This window comes from Microtus oregoni, unplaced genomic scaffold, assembly GCF_018167655.1.
Source record: "Microtus oregoni isolate MIOR12 unplaced genomic scaffold, Mior012 000031F_ref0000149, whole genome shotgun sequence".
NCBI lineage: Eukaryota > Metazoa > Chordata > Mammalia > Rodentia > Cricetidae > Microtus > Microtus oregoni.
In genome coordinates, this window is record NW_024543090.1 from 26,295,593 (window position 1) to 26,319,046 (window position 23,454).

General features: G+C 40.9%; 2 protein-coding genes across 5 annotated transcripts in view; one reads left to right on the forward strand and one right to left on the reverse strand.

Moving 5' to 3' along the window:
- Positions 1-1,806: 1,806 nt before the first annotated feature.
- Slc24a5 (solute carrier family 24 member 5) lies at positions 1,807-22,112 on the forward strand. The gene is made up of 9 exons (XM_041678782.1): positions 1,807-1,927; positions 2,520-2,699; positions 14,482-14,565; positions 14,654-14,757; positions 15,074-15,174; positions 16,913-17,193; positions 19,371-19,577; positions 21,182-21,283; positions 21,754-22,112. Exons 1-9 carry the CDS (start codon positions 1,807-1,809, stop codon positions 22,074-22,076), a joined length of 1,503 nt encoding a protein of 500 aa, XP_041534716.1. The 3' UTR covers positions 22,077-22,112.
- Positions 21,535-23,454, reverse strand: part of Myef2 (myelin expression factor 2) — a 36,470-nt gene continuing 34,550 nt past the window's right edge. For all 4 annotated transcript variants that reach the window (XM_041678779.1, XM_041678778.1, XM_041678781.1 and 1 more), the window contains one exon: positions 21,535-22,812. In XM_041678779.1, coding sequence (XP_041534713.1) covers positions 22,649-22,812 — 164 coding nt within the window. In that variant the 3' untranslated portion in view covers positions 21,535-22,648. The remainder of the gene's footprint in view (positions 22,813-23,454) is intronic.

Sequence of the window (23,454 nt, forward strand, 5' to 3'; positions counted from 1 at the left end):
GGCAGTAATAAGAATCTAAAGCAAATCTAAGCTCCAGTGCCTTTTTCTTGGTAAATTCACGTTTAATAGGTTACTTTATTTAGACGGGGCACTTGCACGTTTCTGGGACTTTTCCCAAGAATCATTAGTGTTTGAGCAACCAGCTAATGGTCCCTGTATGCCTACTGTGTGCCACGAATTTCTGCTCTGTGTCATGCATGAGCTTGGACCTTCTGGCACTTGCTTCCTTTCTTAGCTTGGTGGACATGCGCTGAAAGGTCTCTCTGTGTCTGGGCTCCTGCTATCGCTGACACTCCACTGTGAGTGAGGCTTGGTTGCATGAACTGGTTTGCATGTTTCAGAGACCATTAAGGACATCCAGCCAGCGCCTAGTGGCCTGCTTCCCTGGCCCCGCCCCATCATGACTTGGCCCCGCCCCCGTTATTTCCTGGTCCGGCTTCTGTGAGCACGCGGGCAGCTGCTGTTGCACTTGTGGAGAACGGACCCTTCTCGTCGACATTTGGATGACACCCCAGCCTGAGCACCACGTTGCACATCCGGAGAGCTGAGGGGCAGAGAGTTTACACCAGGAAGGCTCCCAGCAAATCCACAGCGTGCCGGGGTGTTTTTTAAACAACACAAGCTCATGAGAAGCAGGAGGTGGTTTGCTCTCTTCACCAGATGAAGCCGTTTCTCCATCAAAGGCTTGGCACATCGATTTTCGAAGTTTTTTCAGTTAATTTTCTATTTGATAATTGCATACGTGTATATGGTACACTCTCACCACACCAATTTTCTGTGCTAAGCAAAGGAACCATGGCAGTTGCAAAGCTACAGGATTTCTCTGTGACAGCTTTTACCTCAACCCAAGAAATCATGACAGACAGACAGACAGTGACAGGATGACAGAACACTGACCACACGAAAGAGACTGTCCTCAACAGGTTACATGCATTTGTGATGCAGTACTCACCCAGCCCAAACAGGCTTTACAGAGAGTGGAAAGGAGGAACAGAGAGGTTAATTACCTTGCCCAAGGTCACACAGCTCATAAACATTGCTAGAGTTAACTTGTGAGGTCTCCTCCAGGCCCTCTGCCATCAGCCACAGGTTGTGCCACTGCCACAGGTTTTCCAGAATCTTGGCAAGCTGCAGGGTGTGTTTGAATGCTGGCTGCCTTGTCCAATTAGCGTTTCATACAGCTCCTTCTGGCAAAAAGGCACAGCTGATCTACGATCAAACAGCATCCATTCTGTCTCCTTAATAGTTCGTGGCGTGCAGGCTTCCCGCCATCCCCACCACTGCCGCCCTCATTTCCCAGTTCAGCTGTTATAGTCCCCTCCTTATTGACCTTTCTGCCTCTAGCTCTAACTGCGGATGAAGATGGAGTGATCCAAATAAAAACACAAAAGATGCCACAGTAGCCAAGAGATATGCATACGCCAGCCCAAACAATTCCTCGAAGCAAGGGCTGCAGCGTCAGGCAAAGCCAGATTCTCACAAGTCTAGAGGAAGTCAAAGGCAGAGTCAGTATGAAGACATTAAATATGATCCATCCTGGGCACAGACACAGACTTTCTGGGCCTGCCCTCAGAGACCCAGCCTGGAAACGGCTGTAGACGTTTGTCTGTGCCCCTCCCTAACTCCTCCAACCTCCCTGGGGCTTGGGTCTTCTGATCAGAAGAGCTGGGCTCCTGTGCTGGCCTCCTAAGCTGTGCCCCCCACCCCCCGGGCAGGCACTGGGCAGGAAGGCCACTCCTCACATGATTCAGCATAAGCCTCGGTTGCTCCCTTCCTGAACCACACACTGCAAAGAGCACGCTGGAAATGCAGACAAAATGGGGCGCAAGTTGGAGAAGAAGGGTCCTGCTGCTGGGCATCTGCTGGGTCTCCGCACACCTGCCTGTCCGGGGTGTCTCCCTGCCCAAGCGCCTCCGAAGGGCCACAGGTAGGTGGACAGTGGGTTAGACACCCAGGCCTCACATCTGAATATGAGAGGGGAATGCCCTCACTCCTGCTCTGTCTTTCTGCTTCCTGGCTCCGCTCCACTTCTTGACAAGCCAGGGTGTGCTCCCCACTCTCCTGCGGTAGTTCCCAGACCAGGGCAGACTGCGCTGCACGTTGATTTGTTGGAGAAATGATCAGAGCGTTCTCTCCTAGAAACTCTGCAGCAGGGGATGACTCTTTGGAGGTCTGAGGACAGCTTGGGCTCTGACACAGAAAATGACAGAGGCCAGTGGCCAGAAATATTTATTCATGGGGGCTCTGGTTTCTTCTTGGGGACGCAGGCAGTTTCAGAAGAGCCGTTGAGAGGTAACACGCAGAAGCGCTCTAAGCATTCTTTCCTTTAATTCTCCCTGACCAGCTCATTTCATGAAATAATGTCTTTCAAAGACTATGTAAGGCTTATTATATTATCATAGTCACACTTCACATTTCCACCAGTTTCTCCATATTCCAACCAAAAGACCCACTTTTGTCTTTGTGGACTTGAGATGTGTGACTCCAACATCTTGCGATCTTCTCCTTTTCCTTCGTAGAAAACAGCACACAGTGTGCGACCTCCCCAGCATCAGAGTTTCCTGCAGGGTTCTTCACGAGGCAGGAGAGCATGGACGGAGGCATAGTAATCTACTTCCTCATTATTGTCTACATGCTCATGGCAGTGTCTATCGTCTGTGACAAGTACTTCCTGCCCTCCCTGGAAATCATCAGTGATGGTAAGTGGCTGGGATGCTCTCCTGTGACCTTCCAGAGGGCTGTCACACAGATGGGGTCGAAATAGCTCAGTAACAGCTCTGTCCGTCTCAGCTGGCCACAGAGTGCCAGTGTCTGTCCTGGGGCCCTGTGTGCTTCATCCTGGGAGTGTAGGCAGGGGCGCAACTTGCAGTTATTATGCACTGCCCACTTCCAGAAGCTTCCTGTCTGTCTTAGAACCTAGGTGGCTGTTAGAGAATGGCCCCAAGAATGTGTCCTCAATGTGCTCCTGGTACTCAGTTTCCTATGTCAAAACCTTCTTCGTTTTTTATTCCGAGTAGATGATAAGCAGATATGACTCTCTGCTCCTGTGCTGGCATCCTGCCACTAAGAAAACTGATATTCATGAACCAATAAATAAATAAATCCTAAATTCCATGCAAAGTGATCTTAGCCATCAAATAACAAAAGATTTAGATATTAAGTGTTGGTAGCTTCTAGAAACAAGATGAGATAGTCAGAGCCTCTCACTGTAGATTTCCCAGAACTGAGCATAGGCTTTTGTGGGTGCATTCTTTCCTGAACGAGGGAAAGCAATTGTTATGTGTCTGCACTTATGTGATGGTCAGTGTCTGCAGTCTGTCTCAAAGTTGGCTAAATCATTAAGTATTTTCATCTCACAACAAAATCAAAGTTAAGAGCTGTGTCCTATTGTAAGACTACAGGGAACAGCATCCTCCCCAACTCCATCCCACACACGCATGCACACACACACACAAACTAACTGTCGATTCTCTTTTTCCCATCCTTCCATTCTCCACACATGCTGGAATGTTAGACAAATTATTTTCCCTTTTACGTACACCAGCAGTATTTTTTTTTAACCTTTCTCTCCTTTCTTTTTTATTTATTTATTTATTTATTTATTTATTTATTTATTTATTATTTATACAATATTCTGTCTGTGTGTATGTCTGCAGGCCAGAAGAGGGCACCAGACCTCATTACAGATGGTTGTGAGCCACCATGTGGTTGCTGGGAATTGAACTCAGAACCCCTGGAAGAGCAGGCAATGCTCTTAACCACTGAGCCATTTCTCCAGCCCCCACCAGCAGTATTTTTAAGAACTAAAACAGTACCTGTAAGGAAGAGGAATGAAACCTCTATTTGTTCAAGAAGAGTAAGAAGCTTATCATAATGATTAATATTTAAGTAGATGAGAGTGAAGTTTTTTATATCAGTAATATATTTCATGTTGATAATACATTATTACTTTAATAGTAGATCATTTTAGTACATTATTTTTACTTAATGAAATGCAGTAAGCCAAACCACCTACATTTTCATCTCTTGAAGATCCCCAAGGATTTCTGAGCCCACTATTTTGCACGAGTATTTTCTGTCAGCCTTGAGTACTGCTATTATATGCCTATCCATCCATGCATCCATCCATCCATCCATCCATTCATCCATTCAAAGGTCTTTACTTTTCTATATATTTTCTGGTAGAGATTTTCCCATATTGCGTATCTTCGAAACAATGATTTTGAATGCTAGCATGACAGTCCATGATCCTATAAGCAATTTGAGAACCTAACATTAGATTTTACTTATTATAGTGTTCAGTGAAAATTTATCATTTTAAGCTACTAATATCATAGGATTGCTTTAAATAATATTGTGTCCATATTGTATAAATTCTTAGCACAATTCTGATTCTTTTTTAATTAAAGGACAAAGCTATGCATATTTAAGCCTTGTGATAAACATTGCCATACATATTCCACGAAGGGTGTGCCAATTTGAACCTCCATAGCACACAGCACTGTCCATTCCTGGAAATGAGGACAACTTTTTTGTTTGTTTTTTGGGACAGGGTTTCTCTGTGTAGCCCTGGCTGTCCTGGAACTCATACTAGAGACCAAGTTGACCTCAAACTCACAGAGATCTGCCTGCCTGCCTCCCTGAGGGCTGAGATTAAAGGCATGCACCAATACCGCCCTGCATCACTTTAAAAATATTTGTTAATTATGTTAAGCTAAAACTTCATGCTATAGAACTCGTAATTCTCCCATTTGTAAGATTGGTTGTGTTTATTGAAAACCATAGCCTTACTTTTGCGCTTTCTTGCCTGCATTTGGTTGGGGAGTGTTTATCTTGTTTTTCTTACTAACTTTTCCAGTTCAGGATTTTAAAAAGTTTACACAGATATTAATACTAACATAATTTGTATAATTTTTCATAGTATGTCACTTCCTTTTAAGTTGTACGCATTCATAGCGTTGAAGTTGAGATATTTTAAAATTAGGACGCCTGCCTGACTTTCCTTTGGTCTTACATATGAAAAGATCTCTTTAGCTGCGCCTCTAAAAGCTGCTGCTTCTGCTTACTTGTTTTTCTTCTACATTTAATCTTCTAGCCCAAACCTCATCTTCGTAGAATACATCATCTTACATATGAAGTATATATGTATATGTATGTATGTTTCCATACTCCTAACTGTAATAATCTTTTCGTTTTTATGTCAGCACTACACCTTTAATTAGAAAATGGGAAAAACTGAAAATGCAAAATATTGTTCACACCTCCACTAAGAACTGTAAAGTTCTATAACCCAGCTGAGTTGATGGAATAAATCTAGCAAGATTTCAGTTTATAAAAGTTGCCTGTAAGAGGCAAAATAAAAAAAAAAAAAAAATCCAGTCCTGCAGAAGACATAACTTACTGCACTGAAGTTAGATCATGCTCTTCACATATTCTCGGTGAGGTGACTTCCTCCATCTCTAATAACACACCCACAACACACCTTGCACGATCTTCGAAACTTCGGCAAATATGCATTTCTCAAGAAAATCTGTGTTAGCCACACAGCACAGTAGCTATTAGGAATGTGTGACCGATAGACGCCCACATGACACGACACAGGAAGAAGACAGGCTTCCTCAGCTGTAACAGGTGACTCCACTCTTTAGTATTAAAATGACTGCCAACAACATGAGATAGAAATAGTGGTTGTCCAACCCATTTGTTAAAATCTAATCATTCCTCTTTCAAGGTCTGCTTTGAAATGTTGAGCGACCTAAGAAACAATCCCCACAGTTTGCTTCTATCCACAGGGACCTGACTTCCAGAGTCAGCAAGCCTTTCCTCCACTCTTCTTGACAAGCAGAGACTTGTACATTTCCAATCCTTTCATTAGCTAACGAGCAACAACAACCCTCAGAGTCTCCCACGGATACTCCACATTCAACTGCGGTAGTCCCTTACTCGGATACCTGTCACGGCGCAATCATGGAAGCCCAAGCACAGCATGCAGTTGTATATGTGTGTGTATGCATGTGTATGTGTGTGCGTGCGTGTGTGTGTGTGGTTTCAGCTACATAAAAGTCTTACAAAATAGGGACTAATGCTGAGGAGGAAAGTGAAGCTAAGTACACAGCCAGAACAAAGAGAGCCCCCCCCCCCCCCCCGTGTTCCACAATCCAAGCATGATGTCACATGTTAGGTGCTGTGATTTTCCACATCCTCTCTTGAGATTAGTTACCATCATATGGTTGTTTCAGAAGGCCAGCTCTATTTCAACAATTTCATAAGCAATTTTCTGCCCAAGGGCACAGAAAATTTTAACAAAAAAATGTCTGAGACATTCACTGTAATTATGAAGCACGCTACAAAAGCAAGAGTTGTTTTCTGAAGTAGGTTTGGACTCTTAGAAACCTAGTGAGGGTTATAAATTAATTTTATAAACATTTTCCAAGATATCTAGGTTCTCAACCTAGCATGATGCCTAAAATACAGATGGGATTACTGTACAATAGTATGGAGTTCAATGGTCACATATAATGTTGTAACTTCCTGTTGGCATATATGTGTAGCTCAAATAAGGCCGTGGTGAAGAACTGATGGGCCTCTGTCCAGTTCAGTGCCATCATCCCAGTGTTCTCTCTCCTCTAATCCCCAGTGAGTTACTGGGTTAGCAGCAGTCTTCAGTCAGGTGAAAGTGTAGGGGCCTCAAGACTAGACTCCGTGCAAAGGGTCAGAAGCCGTGGGAAACAGAGCCTCTTCCTGACAATATGGCAAGACCCCAGTCAACAGGTGCTCTTGTTCATTCTGCCTAGCTATGGTATGCTGGCAATTTCTCCTAGAGCTGCTACCACTAGAGGCTTCCAGCAAGGAGAGTCATAAAAGCCACACAGCCCCTTCCATAATCTTCAACTCTAGAAAAACATGTATTTATCTTTACTGGACAGCAGAAACAGCCTGCTGGTATCTCGGTTGTGTGAAACCACTGCAAGAAAGTGCGGCTGGCTCTATCCCTTCCTCTGATGCTGTCATCATCGCCCTCCTCCTCTGCCCATTCTGACATGGATTCCAATTCGGCATCTTCTCCCTCTCATTTAGGTTGGTGTGTAAGGGGAATTACAGAAGATTCTCTGAACACAGAGGGCTACGTTACTATACAGGGAGAAGAGCTGTCCATGATGTTTTAACTGGAGAGAAGACCTGGCTTCTGTGGGGGAGAAGCAGAATGTAGACTCTGCAAAGGGAGGTAAAAGAGCAGTTCAGCCTAGAGCCAAGGGAACTAGGACATGATGTCATAACCTCAAAGACTCTTCTCATCCCCACCAGTTGTGCTCTCTAGACCTGGACTTGGAGGAGGCTAAGGAGTGGGTGGGGATGCAAGAGACAGTGAAGAGGTAAGGGACTCAAGATGACAAGGAGAAATGGGGCCTCGGTGGCATCTGGTCGTTAAGTAAGACTGGCTCAAGAAGCTATGTCAATGACTGTCACACTTGGTTTGTGAAGTTAGTTACACTCACCTGAAACTGTGTCTTACTTGCTTGGGGCTTTTTCCCCTCTCTCTTTTCCTCCTATATGCTCATGTGCTCCCCGAAAGGCCTACGACACTGCTGAGCATACAGGAGGGCTGGAGGGGGAGCCCTGGTGACCACATGTAGTGGCAGCATCATTTCTAGAGTGGAAATGGTTGGAGGCGTCCAGCCTGAAGACAGACACGTCTGAGTCTAACTCCCAGCTGTGCAAGGTGCTAGCTCTTGGGCAAGATTTAACATCTGTCTTCCTTGGGTATGTCAGCTGGGAAACAGGTAATTATGGTTTAGTTCAAAGAACTCTGTCCTATGTACATGAGCGGTATCAATAAAGGGAACAAAGGCAACAGCCACTGAGTGCTATCTCAGAATGTACTTAGAAGGCTGTTAAGACTTCCTTACCAAGGGAAAATCAAGGTGTAGAAAGGAAATAAATCAATAAAAATATGCTTAGAGCAAATACCAAATCTACGGTGCATCTATGACAGCCTGAAGCCCATCTTAGGGTAGAGAGTATCAGACAGTCTCACAGGGCAAGATGCAAACTTATAAAACCTTTACCTAACAACCTATGTGGCAACTTTACACTATAAGACAGTTCCTTTGGGTTTTTTTTCTTGAATATCATATTATTGTATTTTAGTAATCTTTGTTCAAAAAGCTATCTCTAAATATAAACTAACATACATCTTTATAGTACACACATGAATACACAGCTCAACTAAGATCCCTCTCCTGTCTACACCAATGAGATACGCGTCTCTGTCGAAACAGAACACAGTATAAAAGCAGTATCCTTTTGCTGTATCACAGGCATCTCAGGTATACAGAATCGCCTTGAGCCCCTTCCTTTACAGGTTAAAATAGCTACATGGAAAGTAGAGTGAAGCTCTTTATAGTCACTTGCTTCAGCCCAAATTCCAGGGAGCTAGCTATAAAACCTTTCATTCGAATGTTACTCCAAGATGCTATTCAATTACAGCATCTAATCTCTCCACCATGCTAACGCATTCTAAGCGAAAATGATCTTCCTGTTTTAGAAAAACACTTCAAATATTTGCTTTTTGTTTTTTTTAAAAAGTACTTTCACTACCTCTGCCTTGAATCAATGTTTGCCAATGTTTCTACACTATGTTTCAGAGATAGATGCTTTTTTAAAAAGGTAAGTTTTAATTCCAGATAGAGCCGACTCTAACTGGTGATGCTAGGATTTAGTAACTCTGAGTCTGACATTTGGATGGTCTACTGTTTGCGGGGATTATGTGGCTTTTAAGCTTCATGAAATTTACAGAGGCAAAGGCAGTCTCAAAGAACAAAGAGGCAGCATAGAGCCTCTTCCACTTCCCTGCTGTGTGAGCTCAGATTCCCGAGAGCCTGGCGGAAGCTTCACTGGTGTTTCCCCCACTCTGCCCTCAACTGTGATGTTCGTGCACTGCGTCTGCTTCTATAGTAGGAGCTAAGTATTCTGTGTACTTCCAAAATGCCGGTGCAGAAGCAGTCAGAAATGATAAAAATCAGGCTGTGTACTAATCGCTTTCTCAGTAAGTGGCCAAAAGGACCATTTCTTTGGCAGCAGAAAGATGCAGGTCCTATTCCATCTCTGATCTTGGGCAACAGTAACCACAAGGTTCAGAGGACAGGTGAATGTACTGTAATGAGCAGCTAGTGGTTTAGGGGAAATATCTTTTCAGAAGAATCAGACCTTTAAAAGCATTATAGATATATTTCAGAATTCACTGTTTACAATATGAAGTGATGAATATAAGGCTTTGCTAAGAGACCTCTCTAAAGTCTCCCATCAAATTATTTGGCAACACCAAAATTTGAGTCTCCATTTTAGTTTTGCTCTTTGTACTACATGATATGGAAGCTTATTTCCAAAAACTATCACGAAATTTCCAACTGGGCATTATAGAAAAGAATACACTTAGGAGAAAATCTGGTGGATTTTAAAACCATCTCATTCCCACAATGAACCTATAAAAAAAAAAAAGGCTTCATTGGACATCTATATCTACTATATCTTGAAGTACATGAGGTTGCTCTTTCAGAGAAAAAGAACAATAGCAATAGGGGGGAAACCAAACCATTTATCTTTAATAATAAACTACAGCAGAGGAAAATGTTACCCAAAGGTCAAGAAAGACAATGCCAATCTACTGTAAAGTTCAGAGGCATAAACCACTTTACAAGATATTCTTACAATACAATTCTTAAAGGGTTTGTAAAAATACCCTTTAAGTTTTATTCAGCCATCTAACAGAATCCTTCCTTTCATAACTATAATTAGAGCCCAGGGAATAGCAACAATGCCTTTTATGATCAGAAAAATTCCAAAAGGCCACTGCTTTACCCACTTTGATGGAGAACAATCCACCACCGTTTCTCTCTGGAACGGTTTGTGTAATGAGGCAGTCTTCAGGCAGCAGTAAGGGAAAACCGGTCACTGAGCGTATACCATCGCTGTAGGATGAAACGCTGTCATCACTCCAGGGTCTTCCTTCACTGCCTTTGGAAGGCAAAGCCTAAGAATTTATGACATAAATTTTTAAGTTCTTGGAAATGGGCTGGAAAACTGTCAAGGGTTCTTGGCTCCCAATAACTAATTTTCTCCTACTTAAGAACAGAAGTGGAGGCGGGGGACTGGGATGGGCTCAGTTGGTAGAGTGCTTGCCTCACTTGCGCAAAACCCTTCAATCTCCAGCACTGCACAATCCAGTATTGCCGTGACTGCAGTCCAAGCATTTGGGAGGCAGAGGCAGGGAGATCAGGCCATCTTTGGCAACACAGTCAATTCTAGGCCAACGTGGGATACTTGAGATCATTCCAAAGAGTGTATGTGTGTATAACACACATATATTCAAAAAAGCATCAAATAGAGTTAATGGTACCAATAGCATGAAGCCATGGCAACTCTATTGCCCACATATCTGCACATATCTGCACCTAATTCCCACATTTACAGTCTTTACAATTTACAAGACTAGACTTTATTCCCAGGTCCTGATTTGTCTGTTCAGATGTGCTGGGTATTAAAGCCAGGAACTAATGCATAGTAGGCAAATGCTGTTTCTTTGTAAAATATAAAGTCCCAAACTCACATCTGAGAGTTGACATTATGAATATGAAAGTAAGTTGAATGCCATTTTGTAAAATAGTTCCTTCATTTCTAAAATGAAACGTTGAATTATAGAGCAATTTGTTTTGCCTTTTTGTTGAAGTTTAAGATTCTACAGCAAGTTAGTAATATATTTATATATGTGTGTGTATATGTGGTGTGGGAGGTTCTTCTATGTGTTGCTTTTATTGGTTAATAATTAATTGGTTAATAAATTTTATTGGCTAATTTGAGTCTATGGCAGGGAAAGCTAGGCTGCATGCTGGGAGAAAGAAGGGCAGAGTGAGAGAGACACTATGCAGCCCGGTCAAAGACAGACTCGGAACTTTAACCAGTAAGCCACAGCCACGTGGCCATACACAGATTAATAAAAATGGGTTAAATTAATATGTAAGAGCTAGCCAATAAGAAGCTAGAGCCCAGGGGCAAGCAGTGATTTAATGAATAGTTTCTGTGTTATTTCAGGGCTAAGTGGCCGGGAACCAAGTGGCTGTCTCCTCCAACATATGTGTACATCTATATATGTACATATTGATACACATGAAGACAAACAAACATAGGTCAGGATCCCTGGGGGTTTGGTCCTGGGACATCTCCAAGAACACCAAATTCCGAGGACACTCAGGTCCGGCATATAAAATTGTCTATTTTGTGTGCATGGTGTTCAGCACTCTCCTGCGTACTTCACATAATTTCTAAATGATTTATAACTAATACAATATGCATAGTGTGCAAATAGCTCTATACTGTGTTGTTCAGGGGAAAATAAGTGTCTTGTCCAATTCAGAAGGAAGGTAATTTTTTCTTTGAATATCTTTGATGCACGGGTGGTTGAATTTGAGGCTATGACACCTGTGGGAACAGGGATAAGTATATATGATTTATATATGTCCCCTATGTAGGCCACTCTTAAGCATTAAGAAACATTATGAAAGCCCACAGGTCACTGCTTTTTTCTCCCCTCATTGTTTGCTAAAGTCAAATGTTTAAGTGACACAAACACAAATAGAAACAGATGAAGCCTGGCATTGTCTCATTCCAACGGTTCTCAACCCTGTTCACAACTAACTTATCAGGTGGCAGAAGACTCAAGAGTAGCTGTTTAGAGCCTCATAACAAATAGTTCCAAAGGATAAAAAATGGTGGCTGGGGCCTTTCCACTTTTTCTGTGTTTTGGAAGAAAAGCCGAAGTCCTTAGCTTTTAGGGTCCACACAATGTGCCTTCTTACCACCTATTGTTCTCCCTTGGTGCTTCATTCCAGACCTGGGTGTTTCAAATATACAGACAGGCTGTACAGATGCTGCCTCACGATACCGTAGCCACTTAACCTGCCTATAATACTCTTACCCACATGCGTGGGCTAAGAAACCTTCATTTTGAAGCCTCTCTTCCAAAGTTACTTTTCATTCCATGACATTTTAGATCTCTATTTTCATTCCTTGCTGCTTCTAAAACCTACATATTTTGTCTGTCCCTTCCCCCCAAACACACACACACTACAAAGCTACAACAGCAGCTTTTGTCCGTTCACTGTTGTGTTCCGGCACACAAGCGTCTGGCATAGTTGGTATTGGTACTCAGCAGTGAAAGTCAGGTGATTATAGCTGTCTAACAAACTGCCTCCAAAACTAGTAGTTAAAATGAAGAAGCACCATTTTTATTGTCCTTCATAGTGTGTGTGTGTGGGGGGGGGGGGGTTGTGCTGAGCTGAGCTAGCTGGTTCCTGCTTAGGGTCCCTACTGCAGTTATAGTGTGAGGATTGATAGGGAATCAATGAAGCCTTGCTCTACCACATGCCTGGTATCTAAGTCTGGAAGACTCAAAACCTGGAGGAAGAGAAAGCAAGGATGTTAACAGTTTGTCTGTCTTTCAATGAGTTCATGAGGTCTCTCCTCTATGGAGGTTTCAAGGTAGCCTGACTTATGTGTCTAGGGCACCACAAAACAAATGTGCCAAGACTGGGACATGTGGCCGGGGATGGTATGCTTAGCACACAGGCTTGAAGAGGAGTTCAGATTCCCCAGGATCCAACCAAGCCAGGAGCCCTAATGCTCAACCATAATCCCAACACCAGGGAGGCAAAACACAGATGGATCCCTGAGGCTTCCTAAGCAGCCAGTCTAGCCAATGAGCTGCAGGTTCAGTGGGACTGTCTCAAAGAGAGGACACTTGAGGAAATTCTATCATGTTTTAGTGTCCTGGCCTTGAAAAATTACTACTCTGCATGGCCCCAATTAGTCAAAGCAGTCACAAAGGCTCATCTGTGTTCACACATGCTAGCCAGGTGCTCTTACTGCCGAACCATATGCTAGTCCCCGTCTTTAATGAGAGACAGAAAAGTTATTAGAAAGGATGTGGAATAGAAATATTGTTTTGAGTTTTAGAAAATTCAATCTGCTACACTCCAAACAAGGTATTTCTAAGGCCAAATATCAATGTCCCAGCAGAGAAATGTGTACTTAAGAGCGGTCTTCATAGGCAAGCCTAGGGAAACACTGTTAGCTGCAGCAGACTGATCCAAGTACACCAAAGTATGAGAAAAAAAAAGGTCTAATCACAAAGCAGCAGGAACAGTCAAAGGAGTTACCATCAAGGAGAGACTGCCATCAAGTCTTAGAAATTGGAATTCTAGTGGCTGGGGATGGTATACTTAGTACACAAGCTTGAGTTTAAATCCTCAGGACCTAATGAAAAGCCAGGAGTGTTATAGCTTAACTGTAATCCCAACACTGGGGATGAGAAAAACAGGATCCCTGAAGCTTCCTGAGCCTCGCAATGAGCTGCAGGTTCAGTGAGACTCTCTTGAGTTTGAGGAAAGACACCTGAAAGGGACATTGGCCTTCACATGCAATCATAAACATGTACACATACAGGTACTTGCCTGCACAACCGAGTCCCAGTTGAAGTATTTACCATCTAGCATACCTACCTCCACTGGCAAACATAACCAGTGCTAGAGATTTCTGAAAAAAAAGGCTGAGCTGTTTATTCAACATGGCTTTCTCTTTCCCTCCTTAAATAGGTCTCTCAACTGTAATACTGAAAAGAGTTACACGTGACTTCCCAACATCAATTACATGAACAGATTTGCAGGCCAAGCCTGGATGGAAGATACCCACAAACTATTCAAATAGCACAGTACTTTCTCATGCTTTTGTGTATTTTCTGTAATACTAGACTGAACTTTTAGTTTATTGACTCCTTATTTTTCATTAGATAGTGTAAGTGTATAAAAGAACTCAATCCAAACTCATTGTAGATCTTAAGAACTTTTCTTCTTCCCAGTTAAATTAGCAATCTTTTTCAAAAGTGTTTTGCAGCTCACCTATAGCTGGAAGCCATCAACTCTCAACTGGCTAATAGTCCCAAATTTTCTGTCTCCTCTCTTTATTTTACATTTGTTTGGAAGTAGAAGCAGGCTATCACACATATTTAGGTCAGAGGACACCATTTTGCAGAGTCTGTTATCTCCTGCTATGTGGGTTCTGGGAATAGAATTCAGGCTATCAGGGTTAGTGGCAAACGCCCTTACCCCAAGCCATCTCTGGTCCTTTAATGTTAATTTTTGTGTGTGCGTATATGTACACATGTCATGGTGCAACTGGGAATTGAACTCAGGTTGCCAGGTTTGCATGGCAAGTGTCTTCATCCACTGAGCCATCTCACCTGCCTTCTTCTCCTTTCATGAATTCATAAGAAAACAAGATCCCTCCATTTTCTAACCCAAAATGTTTCCCATTCCAGCTTCGGTCAGTACTGGGGTAGTGTAAAGGCATGATTTCTGACTACTGTATGCAGCTTTGTTGTATCCTTCTTGTCATTCTGTCAGCCAAAGTAATCATTTTCTTTGTCTTTAGCCCTTGGACTGTCGCAGGACGTTGCAGGTGCAACTTTCATGGCAGCAGGTAGCTCTGCCCCTGAACTAGTTACTGCGTTCTTGGGTAAATATTCCTTTGACTTGCTACTTATTTGGTGTGATTTTAGTTTCTTCAAATCAGCTTTAACTGAGCTCCTAATACCTGCTCCTAGGTGTTTTTATCACAAAGGGAGACATTGGTATCAGCACCATTCTTGGATCTGCAATTTACAATCTGCTTGGCATCTGTGCTGCCTGTGGCTTGCTATCCAACATGGTAAGTAAGATGCATTGTTTTGACAGATTCTAAAATTAAACTGCCTGGATGAACAATATAGCACTGAAAATGTATTCAATCAAAATAATAACCAGTAGAAAAACATTTATTCAATTTATTTAACCCACAAATACCTTTTATTAATCAAATTTATAAAGTCAGTACAGGTTTAGAACAATTTTTAATTTTTTCTCTATATAATATGTAAAACATAACAATATTTTCCCACAAATATACAAGCATTTTGTTACTATACTAAGCACTGTTCTTGAATGACTTACGCTGTAATGCAGACAATCAAACCACCATTTTCCAGGTTTCAACACTCTCATGTTGGCCCCTGTTCCGAGACAGTGCAGTGTATGCGGTCAGCGTTGGGGCAGTTTTCGGCATAATATTTGACAACCGAGTTTACTGGTAAGCTTCAAGTAACTCACTCTAATGTAAAACATAATTACAGAGAGAATGCTTCAAGCCTGATGGCTTAGTAGGATAGTTTTTCAAAAATGTTACTTCAACTCACTTCTCACTTCAGCAGCTACTCCAGTCATGGCTTCTTCCTTCTCCTGTGTCATGTCCTCCCCGTCTCCTAGCCCCTGAAGACAGCACTCTTCTCTTACCATGGCCTCCCTGCTCACAACTTTGCTTGCTGTCACTTACAGCCGCACTGCTGGTGTTCTCTTCACTACATTGTTGCTTGCCTGGCCTTGAAGTGCTCAGAGCCATAAAAGCTTGCAGAACAAGTAGTAGCCCCTTCATTCCTACAATTTCTCCTATCCTCCCAGAACAGAAGAACCGCGCAGCCTTGGCTAACAACCAAGAATGTTACATGCCATTACTAAAAAACTGTTGCTTTCCAAAAATCTCTCCACACCCAGCTGGCCCAAGAAAATGAAAAGAGCAAGTGACTCAGTGAGCAAACAAACTTCCCAAATAGGCCCAAGCATCTCCTAGGCCAATGGTCAACCTTCCTAATGCTGCAGCCCCATAACATAGTTCATGTTGTGGTGATCCTCAACCATGAAATTATTTTATTACTTTGTAACTGTGATTTTGCTACTGTTATGAATCATAATGTAAATACCTGATAAGCAGGTTGTCTTAGGAGACCCCTGTGATAGGGTTATTCGACACCAAAAGGTATAGACCCATTGTCCTAGGTGCTTACCACTATGTTGGGCACCACAAAATAAAGAAATATAACACACATGGCCACACGTGTATGTGTCCAGAGGGTATCCAAACGGAGAAAATCAAGATAAATAAAAAGCCAGGCTGCTAGTACAGCACAGACCCTGGGATTCAGCTGTAATCTATAAGCGACAGGGACCATGAAAATATCCACGTACATAAACATTCTCTTATTAAGGAAATCAGAAACTAATTTTTTTTAGCTGCAACAGAAAAGTGATTCATTGGCAATGAAATAAAATAAAAATATTCCAATGTGATGAAATTAGAGTAAAGTGAGAAACCAAGTCACAGACAATTCTTGGTGCCTTATTCGAAATTTCATTTTTTGAAAACATCTTTGATTTCTTGTGATATAAGCCAAATTCAGCTTTGAAAAAAAATCATCAAAAGGGATCAGAGCTGAAATCCCAAAACAAGGAGAAGAGGTACGATTGTGAATTTGAGTATTTGAGGCCAGTCAAAGGTATACAGTGTTCAAGACCAAGCTATACAGTGAAACCCTGTCTCAAAAGCTAACAATTCCCCACCTCTAACTTTCTTCTAAAGATCGCTAGAGCAAAGTTCCATCTAAAATCTAACATATTTTGAATATTTCACACAAAATCACTACATACTAAAATATAACAGTGTATTATTTTCTAATTATTAAATATCTGGGGAAGGTATTAAGTATGCCAATGAAAAAATGTTGGAAAATGTCCATAAATTTAGTTTTAGTTTGAAAAATCTTTATTTTCAAAGGCATTTTTTTTTAAAACAGGAATCTGTACCGGATCTTATAATCCTCTTTTTTTAAAAAGAAAGTGTCAGGCTTTTAACAATGAGTTTGTATAAACAAGGCTAGGCAAATAAAAGTGTTTCAGAATGGTTCCTTGATTTTTCGAATGCTGTTTTTGTTAGAAAATATTGTTTAAAATTATTCTAGATTGGTTTCAATCACACACAAACTTCTCATTTATAGGTACGAAGGAGCACTGTTGCTACTGATTTATGGGCTCTATGTTTTGCTGCTGTGTTTTGACACTAAGATCAGCCGATGTGTCATGAAGAAATGCAGTCCTTGCTGTCCCTGCCTTGCCAGAACTATGGAGAGAAGTGAACAACAGACACTGCTGGGATGGGAAGACGAGAGCCAATTCTTCACTCGTCGCCAATCAAGGACAGACAGTGGAATATTTCAGGAAGATTCTGGTTGCTCCCAACTTTCTCTAAGTTTACATGGTCTTAGTCATGCTTCTGAAGGTAACGACAACATCCGGCCCACCCAGCCACTAGAAAAAGTTCTCATTTCAAGTTAGTAATTAGCACATGCTTATGAAACACACTTTGGAGTCAAAGATAATGAAGTGTAAATCCTGGCCTTTTAAGAGCTTCCAATAAGCATTTTTACAATCAGCTAAAAGTGTGGGGGAAGGGGAATACACACAGATGTGGAGGACAGAAGTCAGGACAGTACCGGATGCTGCACCTCAATCCTTCTCTACCTCAGAGACCAGTCTTCCAGTGAGCTTGGAGCTCATTCATTAGGCTAGACCAGAGCACTGGGATTACACAGATGGGCTGTCATGCTTTTCACATGGGTGATGGGAAGCTGAATTCCATATGCCTATGCCCCAAACACTTTACCTACTGAGTCACCTCCCCAGATCCAAAATCAGCTAAAATTCCAAAGTTTAAGTACCATAAAAAATAAACTGTTACTACTATGGTTCATACATTAGGCAGTGAATAAACTTAGATAACACATGGAGAAAAGAACATTTGAACTGGGTCTTGTAGGATAGAAATGGTTTTAACTCAAGAATCTGATATTGTAGTCAGGAAGCAACAATTGGCACCTTTACTGCCCAGATGATCCAGGGATGTGAGCACGCTCTATGGAATGAGGTCAGTGGACACTTTGAAAGACTTGCTTGCACGCGGGCATAGACAGAGCTAAGGCAACACATGCACGATGAGGAAGCACAGGAACGGGTTGAAAGGAGGGAAACACAGCAAGGCAGGTTATGAGGGAAGTCACAGAGCTGCACACAGTGTTCACAGGGGACTGAACTGAAATGATAGGACATGGACCACACAGAGAAGGCAGTGGGGACAAAGCAAACCCAGGCGAGACCATGGAAAAGCATCACCCGACATCAGCAGCAAGAAGGAGGACCAGGCAGAACCAGGAGAAGACATAAGGCTAGGGCGTGCATCTTCACTGAGAAAAATGAGACCATCTCTGTAACAACCGGCAGCTGAGGAAAAGGGAATGGTTGGGATGAACAGAAAGAAAAACAGCAGGTGAGACTGAAATGTGTGGAGCGGAAGTTAAACATGAGCTTGGTATGTTCACTATGACAATGACATCCTGATCAGAAAACTTTAGAAAAGCAATTCCAATTTCAGTTCAGTGATTAGGAAGGACGCTTCTAGTTTATCACTTTAAAAGAAAAATGACACATGGCTTTTTTCATCCTTACAAAATATACTTTGCAATCTTTAAGGAAGAAGAGATTTATAACAACAAAACCTCAAAAGCACCAGTCAAACTGTTCATGCTAAAATTATATCTAAATTCATGGTGCACTGTTTGTGTGATTTGATCCAGTTTTTGCATAAGCCCTATATAAATTAGTCCACAGCCTGGTCCCACTTTTATCCATTCTTTTCATCCTGTCCCCTGAGCACACACTCTGGAGCTATCCCAGGAGACTACTAGGCCCAGCTTTCTCTAGATTCCTTCTAGTAACTGTGAAGCATGAATTTAGTAAATGATAAGATACAATGAGAAATAGAGGGAACATTCCCAAAGCATGTATTAATATACAAAAAACCATAAGCCCCATCAATTTTGGAAAAGGGAGGGGTGAAACAGCGGGGGGCAGGTTAATCCTAACAATGCACATAGCAGTGAAGCAAGAGTCTTAACTCCTACTCTGTAAACAATGTCACAGAACATTCAGCAAACAGTTCAAGACGTAAGTCAAGCCTTCAGTGAAGAGGAAGTTGAACATCACAGCTAATGTCTGCGTAGTTTCAGTTAAGCTTCTTTTGACCAGCAATAACAGTAATGAAGTATTCAAACGTTCTAGGATCCGTGGTTCTAACCTTCCTAATGTTGCAACCCCTTAATACAGTTCCTCACTGTTGTGGTGACCCCTAAACATTTTATTGCTACTTCATAGCGGTAACTTTGCTACTATTATGAATCATAACATAAATAACTGTGCTTTCCAATGGTCTTAGGCTAACCCTATGAAAGGTCGTTCATCCTCGAAAGGGGTCATAACCCACAAGTTGAGAACCACTGTTGTAGACAGTCTTTAAAAAACGTATACAGTGAAATTATTTCAACACAGCCTCTAAATGGGCCTTTCTCACATAACCGTTCATTGAGAAAACTCAAAACTGTTTAATTTTTTTTCCCACAATAGATCCACCAAGTGTTTTCAGCATGCCTGAAGCAGACTTGAAAAGAATTTTTTGGGTACTCTCTCTTCCTATTATTACATTACTTTTTCTGACAACACCAGATTGCAGAAGAAAGTTTTGGAAAAATTACTTTGTGATAACCTTTTTCATGTCTGCACTATGGATATCTGCATTCACATACATCCTGGTTTGGATGGTCACAGTAACAGGTATGTATTTTAAGTATAACAGTACAACAAGAAAATTACTTCATGTAAGAAGAAACTGCAAATATTCATTTTAAGTAGTCTAGGGAGCACACATCTTTTCAGCAAGACTAAAACCTGGTGTTGTTTTACAAAAGATAAAAAGGTTAATATCACAACCCAACAAGTTCATTCAGGCTTTGTGAACCTGAATACCAAGGGCATTTCCCATTATTACACAGTCTAGAGTATAATTCATGGGCTATCTTCATAATTACACAGGGTTTATAAGAACTCTTCATACTGAATTCTAGATTCACGGTGGAAAAGAGAGAAACTGACTGGGTTTGGGGTAAGAGGTAGGTGCTTGCTGTTTAACTAGATGGTGTTTTCTTTTGTTTTACAATATGGCAATGGCAATACAATGCAGATGACTAAGTGACTAAGTCGTGTTTAAGGTTTCTAGTATCTATGCAAATAAGTTTTAATGCTTAGCCATATGTTCTGCCCCCCCATGAAATACTGATTATAAATAGAAAATGAGGGTCTTTCTCTCAAAAAGATTAACCTGAACTAATTTACATTAGAAATGAACAATCCTGCCATGCCGAAGTTACCCGATCTGTTTGTAGCACTGAAACTCACTGAGCACAGTTGAACCCAGTCATCTACTTATATGTATAGACTGCTGTTTTTACACTGGTGGGACTAAAGAATTACAACAGAAACCACAAAGCCTGCAAAGGTGAAATAATTACTACCTGGCCCCTTCTCCAAACTGTCTGACCCTGACTTCTCCCAGATAACTTTATTATAACTGTATACCAACAAATAAAAACAGAATAGTTTTCTTTTTGTGAAATGGTAAGAATGTCCAGGTAGCTTGCATATTCACTGTATCCAAGAATATTTGACAATAGGAAGAGAGGAGAATCAAATACAAGATCACAGATGAGTAACTAAAATGAAAAACAACACTCTACTTACTCTAAACCATGTTTTCAATTACAATATTAAGAGAAAAGTTACCTGTCCCCACCCTTTAAATATGCCCTCTGGTTTTATTTCTCAGAATGAACTGTTATCAATTTCACACAAGTATTAAGAAATTGGGGATATGTTAAGACTCAGGCAGGAAAGGAGGTCCCTGTCTACCTCAGAGATCCCTGAAACAAAACAAACAAAAAACCCCAGTAAACGAAGTAGCACTTTCAAAGTCTTCACTTCAATCTAATAATGGATAAAGAGTGGTAAGATACTTAACTCTCAACTACTTTAAGAAACTTCAAGCAAAGAGAAAATAAGTAAAAGATCAGTTTCACTATACAGCAAGAAACAGTGACACCCATAGCTTCCCCAAGATACCAAATATGAGGATTTCTCATTGGAAGAATTTTGGTTGCTTGGTATCTTCTGATATCTGTCATTAAAAATGTGTGCTGCTCTGGTTACCCAAACTATCAACCTGTTTCAATACTTTGCCATTTAGAAGCCACACAAACATATATTGGGTCAAAAATCTAAACATACCTAAATATTTTTCCTGAATAGGGAAGCATTCAAGCTGTCTTCAAAAACTGCATATAAGATTTATGATTTGTAACCTGTAGTCTCTCTGCCTATTACAGGGGAAATACTAGGAATCCCAGACACAGTAATGGGCCTTACTTTATTGGCAGCAGGTACAAGCATACCAGACACAGTTGCAAGTGTGTTAGTTGCAAGAAAAGGTAAGACTGGAGGACTCCCAGATGCACGGGCTGGGCCTTTAAGTTTGATTACCATAAGGCAAGTGAAAGTAAATAACACTTCCTCAGTAGCATACTTTGAAGAAAAAAGAAGTGACTCACGGGAAGCATTTAGTTTTTAATAACAGGTTAATTCCACGGACCCAGTTCCCCAAAGACTGCTTACCTAAAATGTGCATTAGATGGTAATTCACTGTCAAATGAGAATGAAAAGCAACAAATAAGCTGCATACCTTATTAAAAATGGTTTAATAAATAAAGGTAATTATTAAATAAATGTTAAGACTTTAAATACTAACTCAAGGAAATACAAATTCAGGAAGAGTCTTGCTCTAACAATAACAGTTTTCTAAAACTAACCAACAAAAAGTATCCAGTGTTTTTCTTATGAAGATTATTAATAAAATATAGTATCAGTGTGCACATTTTAACAATATGCTGTTCTTTTGCAGGGAAAGGAGACATGGCTATATCTAACATCGTGGGATCCAATGTGTTTGATATGCTATGCCTAGGTCTTCCCTGGTTTATTAAGACTGCATTTACAAATGCATCTGCTCCTGTAGAAGTGAATAGCAAGGGACTCACTTATGTAACCATCTCTCTCAACATTTCAATTATTTTTTTGTTCTTAGCAGTTCATTTTAATGGCTGGAAACTAGACCGAAAGTTGGGGGTGGTCTGCCTAATGTTATACTTAGGACTTGCTACCTTATCAGTTCTAAATGAACTTGGAATTATTGGAAGTAACAGAATAAGGGGCTGTGGAGTTTGATATTTTTAATAGTGTTATGTGGGAAAGGTGGAACTGGTAGAGGGGCAAAAAAAGAAAAAAAAACACAAAAACCCCATGTCTTCATTTAGGTCAAATAAAAAACACCCTTGACTTTATAGTGTAACCTTTAACTACTATTCTTTATAGGAAGAGAAAAGTGATTCACACCAAACCAAAACCACATCCTAATTTGTCTGAGCCCTTTCTTTTCATTAACAACTAGATATAGAGCAGAGACTGGGGGTGGGGGTGAGGGTATCCTGATAACTTACAATAAGACTGGGAAAATTAGAACAAACAAACCCTACTACTGGGAACAATTAAATGGCTTATTTGATTAAAAATGGTGTGTCCATCCATTGAAACTGAATGACCAGACTTGCCGACTTTAGAAACGCAAACTTGAGATAACGAAAATCACAGTATATTTTTCAACATTATACTGTTAAAAGCTGGTGGGAGTTTTAAAAGTTCATTTTTACAGCATTTGTAAGCATACAACATTACTAAAAAATGACTTTTACTAGGAGATTCAATAAACAGATGAAGGAATGTTCCAACCATGCTTGAAATTACGCGTTACGATCCAAGCGAACATCGATTTCCCTGCCACTGATTTTGATGCCGTTCATTATTCTGCAGGCCTTTTCTGCTGATTCTGGGGATTCAAACCTAACTGTCCCACAGCCTTTTGACTTGCCATTCTCCATCTTTATTTCTGCAAACATTACATGACCTGTAAAACGAGAGTTACACAATTACTAGTCCATTTAAATGGATTCCAGTTCACTAGGCAAGTTTTGAACTCCTCATAGCAATGGAGATCACAGGTAATTTGGTTAAACATATTAATAATATAAAATATATATATGAGAATTATCAATTTAACTCTGAATACAATTCCTATATAATGACTATGAATACATATATATTACATAAAATTGGATTGGACACTGAGTTTGATTTTAAATCCCCAATTTCTGAAGTGGATGTTACAACAATAAGGCTAGGTAGCACAAATACTACCAACTCACTATGGCCCCTAACAAGATGACACTTTTAATCAAAATTATACAGTTGCTCACTGTTTAAACTCCTGAATCTTCTTCCTTCTCTTTTATCTTCATTTCACTTTTATCTTTACAAGAGCAAATATTCATAAATCTAAGTTCCACCATCAATTCTACTTTTTATTCAGTATCACAATTTGCACTGAAATCTTTTTTTTTTTTTTTTAAATATTTATTTATTATGTATACAATATTCTGTCTGTGTGTATCCCTGCAGGCCAGAAGAGGGCACCAGACCCCATTACAGATGGTTGTGAGCCACCATGTGGTTGCTGGGAATTGAACTCAGGACCTTTGGAAGAGCAGGC

What these genes read in the sequence shown, in the direction of transcription:
- Slc24a5 (XM_041678782.1), top strand. Translation starts at nt 1,807, where the DNA reads ATGCAGACAAAATGGGGCGCAAGTTGGAGAAGAAGGGTCCTGCTGCTG. An exon ending in CCTGGAAATCATCAGTGATG is followed by an intron (nt 2,700 to 14,481) that starts GTAAGTGGCTGG and finishes CTTTGTCTTTAG; the next exon opens with CCCTTGGACTGTCGCAGGAC. An exon ending in GTGGCTTGCTATCCAACATG is followed by an intron (nt 14,758 to 15,073) that starts GTAAGTAAGATG and finishes ACCATTTTCCAG; the next exon opens with GTTTCAACACTCTCATGTTG.